This window comes from Epinephelus fuscoguttatus, linkage group LG13, assembly GCF_011397635.1.
Source record: "Epinephelus fuscoguttatus linkage group LG13, E.fuscoguttatus.final_Chr_v1".
NCBI classification, from domain to species: domain Eukaryota; kingdom Metazoa; phylum Chordata; class Actinopteri; order Perciformes; family Serranidae; genus Epinephelus; species Epinephelus fuscoguttatus.
The window spans coordinates 12,823,081-12,835,881 of NC_064764.1; the positions used below are offsets into that span (position 1 = coordinate 12,823,081).

Below are 12,801 nucleotides of genomic sequence, written 5' to 3' on the forward strand. Positions count from 1 at the left end.
TTCCTCTCTATCCCTCTTTGTGTTCTCATCCACCTCCCTTTGGTTCAGTTTTCTGTACGTTCTCTCTACCTTCGCTCCTGCCCCCTTTCTGTCATGGTTTTTGTGTTATTTTCTGTTCGCCTTTTCTTCATTTTTTCTCTGTAAATAGATACTGTATGTCCCTATAAGACAGACACAGATAGGGAGAGAGAGAGAGTCACAGACAGTTCTGAGACTGCAGCAGATTCTAACCAATCACATGAAGGAAGCCTCCAGCCCACGTGGCTTATTCATAAAAAAACAGGAGGAAACCCTTATCAATTCAGCTCCATTCTCTGATACTGCACATCAACAGTTTACCCCTGCTTTAAACTAAGGAAGCGTCTTCATCTGTTTCGTTATAATGTAAATGCAACTCAAGTAAAGACTGTTTTAAAATATTTCCTCAGGTTTGCATATTTTTAAAAAACCACTATTAATAATAATGTGTGTGATAGTTTGAGACCAGACTGATGCATGCAGATTCCTCCTGACATATTTTTGTAATTCACCTCTTTATTGTTTGGTGTCTGTGTTCCCATTTCAGTATGTGGCCCCATTTAGAATACCCAGGACATGCACACCAAAAATATCCTTTATATGTGTCAGCTTACTCTACTGCACTCAGGCTGCAGCACAGGTTTATCAACTGTAAGATATTCTAGGATGAAATGTAGCAGGTCATATAGATACACTGTATAACTTCCATTTGCTTATATACCTATAAACCTATCAGGATATGAAACATCCAAAAAATTCTATCTTTGTGTCCGTATTTCTAAAAAATGTTTAAATATAAGAATACCTCAGTTTTTTTTTTTTTTGTTTGTTTTTTGAGTTATTGTTTCATGGCAACCTATGGAGTCTCTTGAGCTTCAGTCCTATGGTAGACTATGGTATCATCCCAGTAAGCATATTCGTCATGGACTTATTTCTATTGCATAACTGTGTCTCAAGGGTTCCCTGCAAATCAACGGATTAGTGGGTGGTGTGAGTGGATAAGAGGCTGTCCAAGATAATTACTGCTTCAGCAAACTGAGAGATTCAAGATACAAATGTGGATTACGCGCAGTGTACATGTAGTGAACTATGTGTGATGAGACGGGTAGTTAAACTACATTCATATTTGCATAGTGATACAAGTTGCTTTTGCCATTTTTTGTGTAATTTACTATTGAAACTATGAACAATTGGGCCAAAAAATGGGCCATAAAAGGGAATGAATGGCTTTTTTATTTTACCATTGCTCCTCTACTGTAATTTAAGCCCCTTTGACCACTGTTAGTCATAGGTATTCCATCCATCCACTGGTTTTCATCTGCTTATCTGGGGTTGGGTCATGGGGGCAGCAGGCTGAGCAAAGTGCTCCAGACATCCCTCTCCCCAGCAATGCTTTCCAGCTCCTCCTGGGGGATTTCAACGCATTTCCAGGCCAGATGAGATATATAATCCTCTAGCATGTTCTGGGTCTCCTACCAGTCATAAATATAAATTATTTCTAGTTATTAACAAGAGATCAGAGATCAATTGAGTAATTCTGCTTGGTGCAATATCCCGACCTGAACAGTTTCTGAAGCTAGGTGTCTGACTGATGGAACCAAAGCTGACATTCCTTGCACTCTCTCATGAATGGTTATTATTTTTGGTTTACGTATGACTTCTGAACAAGTTGCACTTTTTTGAAAACTCAGTTGAGTGGCATTATTTGCCTGCACGTGACTTTTTGTATTATATTTTGTTACAATTCCGTCACATGACATTATCAATTTAAGCTTCTTCTTCTTCTTCTTCTTCTTCTTCTTCTTTTAACAGAGTAGTTTGAACTACTTTTTCTAAGTAGTTTTAGTTAACCAAACAACATTTTCCCCCCAGGTAGCTTTTCTGTACTTCAACCTCTTCTAGTGTGATGTAATTGGTAGCCTGCAGAGCTATGTTGTCAGAGTAGCTCCCCAACACTGGCCACAAGTATTAAGTGAGTATACTGAGATATATATGGTAATAGTGCATTATCAACAAAACAACGCGAGAGAGGTGAGATCCTACAGAAGTTTGGATTTATTTCATCATGGTCACCATATTAAACAATTACTGAACTGACCTTTTATTAACATGTAGTGAGAGTGAATGCAACTGTGGTGCAACCACAGACAACACACACATCTAAGTATCACTTTCCATATCTGACATATAGGAAAAAAAAGAACTGTACAAAATATATAATTCACAGATGATCTTCATATAGAGTGAGACTTGGTGAACTGCAAACTTAATGGCGAACACTCCAGTGCCTGGCAGGAAACACTGGCACACGACCATTATGTTATACCACTGTGCAAAACATCAAGGGTTTGTTCACAGCTGTGCAAAAATAGCAGCATTGTACTCCACTTCCCAAGCAATGGGTTCACAACACAACATCACAATGGTTACTTAGAAGCATAACACTGAATAATAACTGTCAAGGTTGTCCTATTAGCTTGGTTTTCAGAGTTGGAGTCAAATCACTTGTAGCTTATAGAAACGGCAATGAATTGTGCAAATGATAGTCACTTAATAATGGGACTTTCACATTCAGTATCTACATTATGAAATATAAACATCCTTCCTGAATTGACTACACTGAAAGTGAACTGAATCCAGCAAACCAAGGCCCACATTTACAGAGCAGGGCAGGAACACCACTTGACCATTACGCCACGCTCTATTTGTTTCTGTTATGCTTGAACTACATTGTATACAGTCACATTCAAAAAACAGGCAGATAAAAATAAAACAAACAGCAAATCTAAACTGTGGGATATTTACATGTAAACCACGTAGTTTCAGGCCAAGAGTAGCTTCATAGTTGGCACATATGAGATTTAAAAACCAAATCTCTTGAAAAACTGTACATTCCATTCAGTCTTAGTTATGTTGGCATCTGCAATGTATTGGACAGCAATACACAACAGAGGCCCTGGGCTGATCATCTTGCTGTGTGGCCACCTACGGACCCATTTAGTGCAGTTTATCACATTCCTGGATGAAGATAGTCTCTTCTCTGTTTATACATTCTTATCTCCTATGCTCATATTCAACCTGATCCAACTGCTCACGTACAGGTACAATACAAAACAGGTTTAATTCAAAGTGGTGGTTTATATGAAGAAATCAGTGGTGTTGAAGCTGAAAACAGGTATGAAGATAGCCATACACAGCATGATGCTTCTCTGCAGTAAGGACACTAGTTTTTCTCTGTCACCCATAGAGCAATATCTACAGTTAAGAACATGCTCCTGTTATCTGTTGCATGTCTAACAGCTTACCTATCAGCTGGTGGGGAATCTAAAAAAGCACAATATACTGTACACCTCTACTTACAAGGCTTAGGCTTATGTGCTGAAAGTGTACCAGGCTGATTCTGGTCCTCTTTAAGCCACGCATGGCTCTGTTGTGGCGAGGTGACTGTAAGTAGCAGGGAGCGGGGGTAGAAATGGCTGCACAGGTCAGCACCTCGGACAGCTCCGCCTCTCGACTTTCTTACAAACACAGATCTATTCTGGTCCCTGGAACCTGCGTCTCACTGCGACATCCACTCACTTACCCGGAAAGTAGGCTAATCATGAATGAAACGGGGATTTGAGCGTCACTTATAGGGTGTGAGATCTCTACCACGGAATCAACCCCCACGTCACTCAAGAGGGACAAGACAAAAGAGGACAATATTATCATTGGCATGCATTTATGAAATCTCCTACACTGTAGCCTAAACACCATACCGAAGTTGTGTAACATCATTAGAGAGAGAGATATTCAGCCCAGACGTGAGAAGCCTTCAACGATGGCCTTTTACATTCAAAACCACCTCTGTGTGATTCTGCAAAACACATTCATCTTCTCAAAAAAACAAACACCAGTGTCTTGTTAGTCTGTCAGCGGTCCAGGTTTGTCTCGCTTGTGTCTCGTTGGTTTTTGAGGTCCTGGAAGACCTCGGTGAAAAAGTGCGGGTCTGCATTCAGCTGCAGCATTTTGGCACTCAGCCTGTTGATGATCCGGAGCGACGTCTCCCAGAACACGTCCTTGTTCGCTTCGATCATGAACGGCTTGAGCGGGTAGGAGATCTCGTTGCCCATGTAGGAGTAGGCGAGGTAGAGGCAAGTCTGAAAGGTGCCCTGCAGCTCGGCCGGGCTGCTGATGCTGTCCTCTATCGTGTCCTCGCACAGCAGGTACACGAACACCACGTTAGCCGGCGTGATGAAGCCTTGGTCCTGCCAGCCCTGGAGCAAAAGAGTCCGATCGATGTTGCGGAACCAGAGGATCACCTCTCCGCTGTTGAGCTCCTTCAGTTTAAAACACCTGCGGCACATGAAGTCCCCCAAACAGCGCAGCAGCTCCCCGGTGGAAGCTTGAATAACTATCCGCCTGGGTGACACCAGAGACAGGCTGCTGGGCTGCTTCTGGACCGTGGAAAGCCTCCCGTTTTGGACGACAGCATCGTTGTTCTGCGTGGGCACCGTGGGCACCGGGACCGGGATCGGCGCTTTGGGTTTCTTCTCCTCGGTCTGGTGCGTCTTCCTGATGTTTTCGCTGTTGAGCTGCGCCACCTGGCTGGATGGGAGCTCGCGGGCGGGCATCGGGTTCGGGGTCACTTTTTTGGCACTCTTCTTGGCCGAATTGGCCACCAGCTTCTTCCAGGACAGAGAGACGAACATCGAGTGCCGCTTGAGGCTCTTGTCGTTTTTGAGCCCATCTCCTGCGACCTCAGAGTCCATAATCGATGCCTTCTTGCTCGCCGGGGATATAGACAGGACGGTACCCATGTCTGCAAAGGAGAGAGCCGCGGTGCTATGGATGCTGCTGCAACTTCAACGCAGTCTTCTGCAGGGTGAGAGGCGGATGGAGAACAGTCACGACAACGATCGAAACTCCATTTACGCGTTTATTTGCTCCGTGTGATGGCTGCTGGGATGGGAGGCAGGGTGCGAGGATGCTGCTGTTGTTTTTGTCAGAGTCAACTTGTATTCCAACAGATGCTCTGTCCGCTCCTCAGCAGGGACACGCTGCGACACAATCCTATGGCTGAAGCATAAACGAAGCTTAGTAGCCACTGCGTTAAGTCATTGGTTTAAACGAACCAGCAAGTGCAGCCTGTGACTGACAGCCGAGCCAGCCAATGAGAGAGCCAATCAATGATCCAATCACTCAGGGTGTTGTTTTTAGCTCGAGCTGCCTTTGATAGCCTATATGCAGTTAAGACGCACTATTCTGGTCACACTAGTCCAGGTTGGAAAATCAGTGCTGTCTATAAATCAGTGCCTTTTTACTGCAATCTTGTCAGCAGTCAGAAAAGTAGGTCCATACACTGATAAGCAAATGGTGAATGATGTGGTGTATAGGCCTATTCACAAGCATTAACATCACATTATCAACCTTAAAGGGATAGTTATTATTTTTTTTGAAGTGGAGTTGTATGTGGCACTTATCCATAGACAGTATAAGATGTCAGTTTTCACACCTCCAGTTTGAAGAAGCAGGCTGGAACCCAGAAGCTAAGCAATCTACTGCTATGGATGGGTCAGCAATAAAACTTCCCATTTAAAACATCAGTATCAGTATATTGACAGTATTTTCACTGCTTTACCTTAATGTCAAGACAGTGATTTCCAATTGGAAAATGAAGCCAATATATCCCTCTCTTCAAAGCCAGACTCCATTGAGAAAAACAGTGATTTAATATTGTTGATCACAGGAGCTGCTGGCTTGCCACTGCCTCCATCTGTGAGTTTGTTTGTGATGTTGTGTAACTCTGGTGTTTTAAAGGTTTAATTCGGATTCACCAAAGTCACACAATAACACAAACTAACTATCTGATCAAAGCAGCAGTAAACCAACAGCTCCTGTGTTCAGTGAGCTAAAAGTACTGTTTTTCTCAGTGGAGTCTGGTGGCTTTGACGAGAACATAGATGGGGAACTAAAGCCATTAGAGGCTTCCCCATTGAAACAGGCTGTCTGATGGAAAGTTTAAGTGGTGGAAATACTCTTGATAAAGTGTACACTTAAACTTATTTTTGATTTTTTTAGGTGGGACTTTTTTTAAGGTGGCTAAAATACATTTTGTTGTTGACCCCCCCACAGTTAGCTTCTGCGTCGGACTCCAGCCTGCTTCTCCTAACTGGGTGCCTGCCGACTGACATCTACTGTATGTAATACACTGATTATGGATAAATACCCAATACAACCCCACTTTAAAAAATCCGAACCATCCCTTTAAGTTGGTATCCCCATGGGTGGATTATAAGACAGTGGGCCCATGGGCACAGATATGCAAAAGGCCCTACCACCTTTCTTACACAGGAGCAAGACACACAGATGTAATAGTTGTTTAGCCTCTTCGTGTTGTCACGCATCTGTCTGTAATTTTGTATTTGTTTGTTGTAAACTTGTGAGAGGTCCTTGTGTGTCTCACTGTGGTAGTTTTGTGTCTCTTTGTTGTTGTTTTCTCCTTTTTCTGGTTATTTTGTGTCTTTCTGCACTTCTTTTACATCTTATTGTGGTCATTTTGAGTATCTTCCTGGTCAGTATGTATTCATTTGAGTGACATATTGCAGATGTAGGCTAGGAGGGCCCTTACACTTTTGGTTCCTGGGTCTGAACCTGATAGGCCCTAGTACCACTGGCCAGTGAACTCCCAATAAAGACATGTTGATTAGTCACAATTATGTTAAAATCACAGTCATCCTGCTGACATTTCACATATTTTCACACATCAAAATCAAGCTCATAAGCAGAAAAAAATATTTCTAACTTTATGCAGTGTTAAGGTTTTTTGCTGCCTTTTTACCTTTGGGTATCGCTAACCAATATGGTGGCCCTTGATCAAACTAAATTGCTCCATCACCGATTTTGTTCACATAGTGATTTGTCTCTAAAAGGTGTTGGTGCAATAGTGTAATGGTGTCAAACAAGGCTTACTAAACTAGCTTTAACTTATTTGAAATCACACAAACATTATTTCCCCCTTAGGTCCACATAAGAATATTCTCTGTAGAGATGCTGGAAAGAAATCTGCACAGTGTTTGTGCCAGTTCTGGGCAAACTAAGCTTGAAATTTGAACTATGCATAGTACGCTTGATGCCAGGCTCTGAGATCATTTTCCAGAGAAGAAACATCATCACTGGCACTTACTTTACTTGAAATAATGGAATGACCACTTGCTTGCTGCAGCAGTGATTCAGTGTTGTTGTCCACACTTTTAATCCCACACCCAGTGACTGTAGCGTTGCACGTATGTCTCAGGAAACTCAATGGGAGATCCAATTACCCTAAGCAGAACTGGCACCCCTCCACTAAGTTACATGACTGCTGCCTGATCTTTCCATTCAGCCTGAAGTGGAAACAGATACAAATAGCACTGCAAGTCTGTGGAATCATCAGAATGGGATTCGCCATTCCACTTAATTGTGAAGGATTATGAGATAAATACCTGTTAATACTTGTATGCTAATGACATTCCGCTAACTTGTTCTATATCGCACTTCATTGAAATTCCAACTATATTATGTATGGAAATATTGAATCTGCATTTGCTTACATTTTGAGATATCCTATTGCTGTAACAGTCAATTTATTAGCTGAATTCCACCTGGGATGCATGTTTTAGATATATGGAAAGACATTAGAGAGATAGCTATTCATAGCTTTTCTTTTCTGTCTTATTTTTTTCTTCCAATCCCACTAGTGGTTTCTACGGTTTGACTGAACTCCTGTCATCCTCCACTTGTATCTGATGTCTTGTCAGATTGGATAGTGGATAGTGAGAAACTGTATTTCCCAAGGGATGCAATGCAGTTGATAAGAGTGTGAATTTATTGAATTCAGCACAGTACAACTAACATACAAGCGATGTGAAATAAGTTTATTGTAATGTAAAAGAGGTAGGAGCAGATAGTCTATTACATCTGTTGGGCATTGTTTTTGCTCTACTTTTCAAGTAACACAAACTAAAAACAAATCAAATAATTTGCATATTTCTCAATTTTCCATACACTCATCATTGCCATCATCATCACAAGTCATCACTTTTACCACAACAAACACCCTCAGCATAATCTAATTATCATCAACACCCTCTTAATCCCAATGATGATTAACTTAATACAGTCCTGACAATCACCATCTATAAGATGTCAGAAACACCTGTTAAAATACTCAACTAATGCCACTGTAACAAGATTAAAGACCTGGAGTAGGAAGGTAATTTAACCCAAACTTTGCAAATTAAGATGAAAGACAATAATGTTCCAAAAGTGTAAAGTGCTGCTCATTTCACATGAACTCGTTTGATCATGCCAACGTTTGATCCAACACAACATAAATCAGATGGTGATCAAAAGGAAGTCTTTCATCACAAATCAAACAAAACGCAACAGGATGTTACAGAGGAATAATCTCAGTGTATTAGACATGACGCATTAAGCTTTCCTGGCTCCATTATATATCAGTGTTTACTGTAGGTACCAGGGGAAAAAGAAAAGAATCATAAGGTTGGGGATGAGGGAGTGAGAGACAGGGAGCACTTGGTGGAGTCATTGGAAGTTAGATGGGAATGGTTTGCTTTCTGTGTCAGAGTTTTATTCTTCCTTTAAAGACAAACAAAAAAATGTGATTCTGGAGGCTTTCACATACATTTCAACATATACAATTGTGTCAATTAAATAATTAAATTAAATATATGTTTTGAATACAAAATTAATGGATGCCAAGTACATAGAATGTACAGTCTAACCTGGAAGATTAAGCTGTAAACATTGACTCATTATCACCTATTAGAGCAAATGTGTTAACAAACAATTGCCCATTTACTCATTCAGCAGACATAGTGCAACTTAAGCATTTATTTGGAGTTTTGTTTTTGACCAACTGAGTAATTTAAGTCCAATATTTACTCTACTTTTAGCTCTGGTTTTGGTTCCCACCAACTCCTAAGAGAGATATCTGGTTCTTAAGCTGTTAAATGCTTCAATATGTTCATCAGCTTGTGGTTTTGCTGTTTGGTGCTGGGCAGATTCAGTAATGTATAATGGGCTTATCAGAGCTTTCTGATGTTTGCTTTGATTGGAACAAGTATACTAATGACAGCAAAGTTTGTGGGTCAGAAAAATGAACGATCCAAAATAGGATTGATGGGAGCTGCGGAGTTGGGGAATGAATCACATGCTAGACATATGATCCATGATTTATGTTAAAAAAAGAAAAGAAAAAGAAAAACTAACTAAAGTGCTACTACATTAATATTAAAACATGTTAGCATAATATTTTCTCTCAGTATTTTTTATCATCAAAAGTGGCCATGTATTTTGTCATGTAAGAAAAAGGGCACAATACACGATGTATGTTCATCTAATGCTGCAAGTATTTGTTGCTAGATGATTGATTGCCTGATAAAGATCTAGAGCAAATTCATAGGGGAAAAAAACATGATTCAATGCAAAGTTACTGAAAATGCAGTTTATTTTAGCTCTAACCTTACTGACAAAACATTTATGGTATAGCACCCTTCCCAGCTCACTGTTTTAAAAATTAACACAGTTCACATCTGATTTGAGTTTCTACCAGTTCTCTCCAAAGTAAGCTGTAGAAATTATGGGATTTTGGGGACACTGTTGGGCATTACAACAAAATTGGCCATGTATCATAGAACATAATGATCCAACAAGCAATAAGTGTGTGAAAGTTACAACTGTAAATGTGGGGTATTTACAGAGGAGAACCTGTATATTGTGAACATATAAGCACACACTGGGGTGGAATTAAACATTTTTTAAAACTAATTGTGCAAGACAGTTACATTGCTGAGGTCATCAAGTTCAATTACGTCAAATATTTGAACTGCTTTTTGACACATTTTTGCTCAAGATACAGAGGAGGAATGAGAGTAGACAGGTAAGAGAGGTAAGAGGTGAAAGGCTCATGTGCAGTAATAGAAAAGCCAGAGGCTGGGAGAGGAGGACAGAAGCACTTGGGTTTAAAAATAACCTGTGCAAGGGAAGACACAACAAGCAGGATGGAGGCAAGAGTGGAACATAGACAGACATGTAGACTGATAGATGGACAGCACTATTAATCCTGTTGGGAATGGGACTTTGTGATGTTGTAGCAGCCATGCGACTTAAATCTGGCACCAACTGAACTAAGGACATTTAAAGAAAATCTAACATACAAACAAAACATGATACAAACTTAAAGAAATGAAGAATCACCTACAATAAATACAATGCAACAACAACAACACTATCTCCACCAAGGTGTTGTTGTTTTCTGGTCCAGATGTTCACTCAGATTATTCATGTCAGGATGGAGAGATCACCTGATGTGTAAGTCAAGCAGACATACAGAACACCAAGTGCTGTCAACACATCCAAAATATATGAATTTAGTAATTTCTGTACTTCATGAATTTCACCCTGATGTGAAAAGGAACATAAACAACTTCTGAAAAACTCACTGTGTGTATTGTAAATCTCAGGACATTTGGTCAGTCAGAATATAAACTGCATATTTTAAAGTTATCAGTTGCAACACTTGTCTTGCTTTCATCTTCTCCTCTCTAACACACTGCGCCATCCCTATACTTTTCCATCCTCATGTGTGTCTAATGTGGGTTGATTTATTCATATTCCATCAGTATCAAACTCAACATCTTTGCTCATATAGACTTGGTTATCAAAGTCTTCTGCTGACTGAGCTGACAGGAAAAAAAAAAGCAAAACATCATCAAAAATTTCAGCTGCTGTGTGCATATTCTGTATTATGTAAGGATGTACTTACAGGGAGAACATTCAGAAAGTTCTGTCTCTCCATTTCCTGTGGCAAGTTTGCCTCCTGGTGGTGTTTTGGTGCAAGTGTAGTAATTGCAACAACTTCTATGGTCTTCTGCATTACCCATATTCTATTCTCCAAGGGTTTTTTACCTGATCTGGTCACAATACATTCATTCTTAATCACTGAGCCCTCTGTCAGTGTGTCACAAAATGTTGCGGCTCCTAATTGACTTTGAAATCTTCCTTCAAGTTATCTATCTTGTTATCTAGTTATGTAAAGACCTTTGGGACCAAAGGGTGTTATTATAGTTTATTCAGGGCACTAGGGTACCCATAATACCAGATTGATAGGCTTAAGAAATTTCGTTTCATATTTTTTTGAAGCTTCCATTTTGGATCCTCAAAAACAGTTAGAAATTAAAGTGATGCAAAGATCCTATTTATTTATTTATCCATTTATTTTACTTTCCGAAAAACAAATGTCACATCTGTTAAGAAGGCAACACTTTTTGTCCACCACACTTGCACTCCAAGTGTTTGTGAAAGCTGTAGAAGGTGTAAAGGACCTCAAGATTTTCAAAGGTGGTTGATGGATGTTTGATTAAAACATTTTTCTTTGAACACATTCAGTACTTGCAGTCAAATTAAAACCTGTAAAGCAGACTATTTCAGAAGTACTGGAAGCAGAGACATGTCTTTTCAAACAGCCAACAATTCTGAAACACTCCCCAAACATGGACCGTATGCTCCTAATCCTGAAGTTTGGGATGGACATGCCACAAGTTGACCACTGGAGGGCAGTCACATCCAACTACACATCAACCCAGAATGTGAGTGGAAATATTTGTCAGACTTGCTGGTGACACTTCCTGTCAGCAGGAGTCTTCACCACCTCATCCTAACATTTAATTAATTCTAGTGAAACTGTGGGATGACATATCAGGCAGAGTGACTGAGGAGAGGAGGAGTGAAGGTTTCTGAGACCTCTGACTAATATTAGCTTTAGTGACAGAATTCTCCCGTCAACTAGCTCGGGGTGTGCCAGCAGGACAGTGGGAGTGAACGGGGAAAAGATACAGCTTTAAATCCTTGGTGGTTTTATTGTTGTGAACATGGTTGTGATATACAGCAAAGACACACCCATGAAAAATAGTAAAGTGGTCATGGTAACATTTAATGAAAATCAAAGCCATATGCTAATTAACATAATAACAATTGCAAAAAATTGTGAGGATGTTAAGAGAAAAAGAACTCAGAACATGTTTCAACACAAACACCGACAAGGGGCACATGGTGAAATTAACCAACAGAAGTTTTTGTTCACATACCTATAACATTGTAAGAGTAAAATATATTCCTATCGCATAAGACGCATAACTGTCAATTCATCCATAGTGCTATTTCAGTAATGAAAACCCTTAACAAGATGAATACAATAGCCTTTTACTGTAATTTATATACTGAGAGGATGTTTACAGCCCTGTAAGCATATTGCATATAAGCAAAGCATACATACACTTTCACAAATATAAATGATAATTGATAAGAAAAGCTTGATTACTTCAGTTGACAAACATCCAACCTCATCTTCTGATGAAAGATGGCTGAAATCAAAAGTTTTGTTTTGAAAAGCTCTAAGTTGAATACACAATAAACAATCTTTCATGACTGTTTTGGTCTGCATTTAGAAGAGAATCTGCCTCTGTGTGTGTGTGTGTGTGTGTGTGTGTGTGTGTGTGTGTGTGTGTGTGTGTGTGTGTGCTATGCAGATCAAACGGCTCAAAAGGGATTGGGTGTCGTGTCTTATCGCAGACGTGTCTGTCAAGGCCGGTGGGAGGGATTAGCATGGCCGACACAGGCAGGTGGAGACAAAATGCAATCGAGAGAGGGGCAGAGTGAGAGAGGGGCAGGTGGGATCATACAAACTCAGACACACAGACACAGAAAGACAGAGACACACACACACACCCACACACTCATACA

General features: G+C 40.3%; 1 protein-coding gene across 1 annotated transcript; it reads right to left on the reverse strand.

The window, feature by feature from the left end:
* Positions 1 to 3,258: 3,258 nt before the first annotated feature.
* cdk5r2b (cyclin-dependent kinase 5, regulatory subunit 2b (p39)) lies at positions 3,259 to 5,153 on the reverse strand. Its single transcript, XM_049595132.1, has one exon. It carries the CDS (start codon positions 4,815 to 4,817, stop codon positions 3,930 to 3,932), a length of 888 nt encoding a protein of 295 aa, XP_049451089.1. The 5' UTR covers positions 4,818 to 5,153; the 3' UTR covers positions 3,259 to 3,929.
* Between the last annotated feature and the right edge of the window lie 7,648 nt (positions 5,154 to 12,801).

Bases quoted from the DNA above. Each gene is read 5' to 3' on its own strand.
- cdk5r2b (XM_049595132.1), bottom strand. From the start codon at position 4,817: ATGGGTACCGTCCTGTCTATATCCCCGGCGAGCAAGAAGGCATCGATT.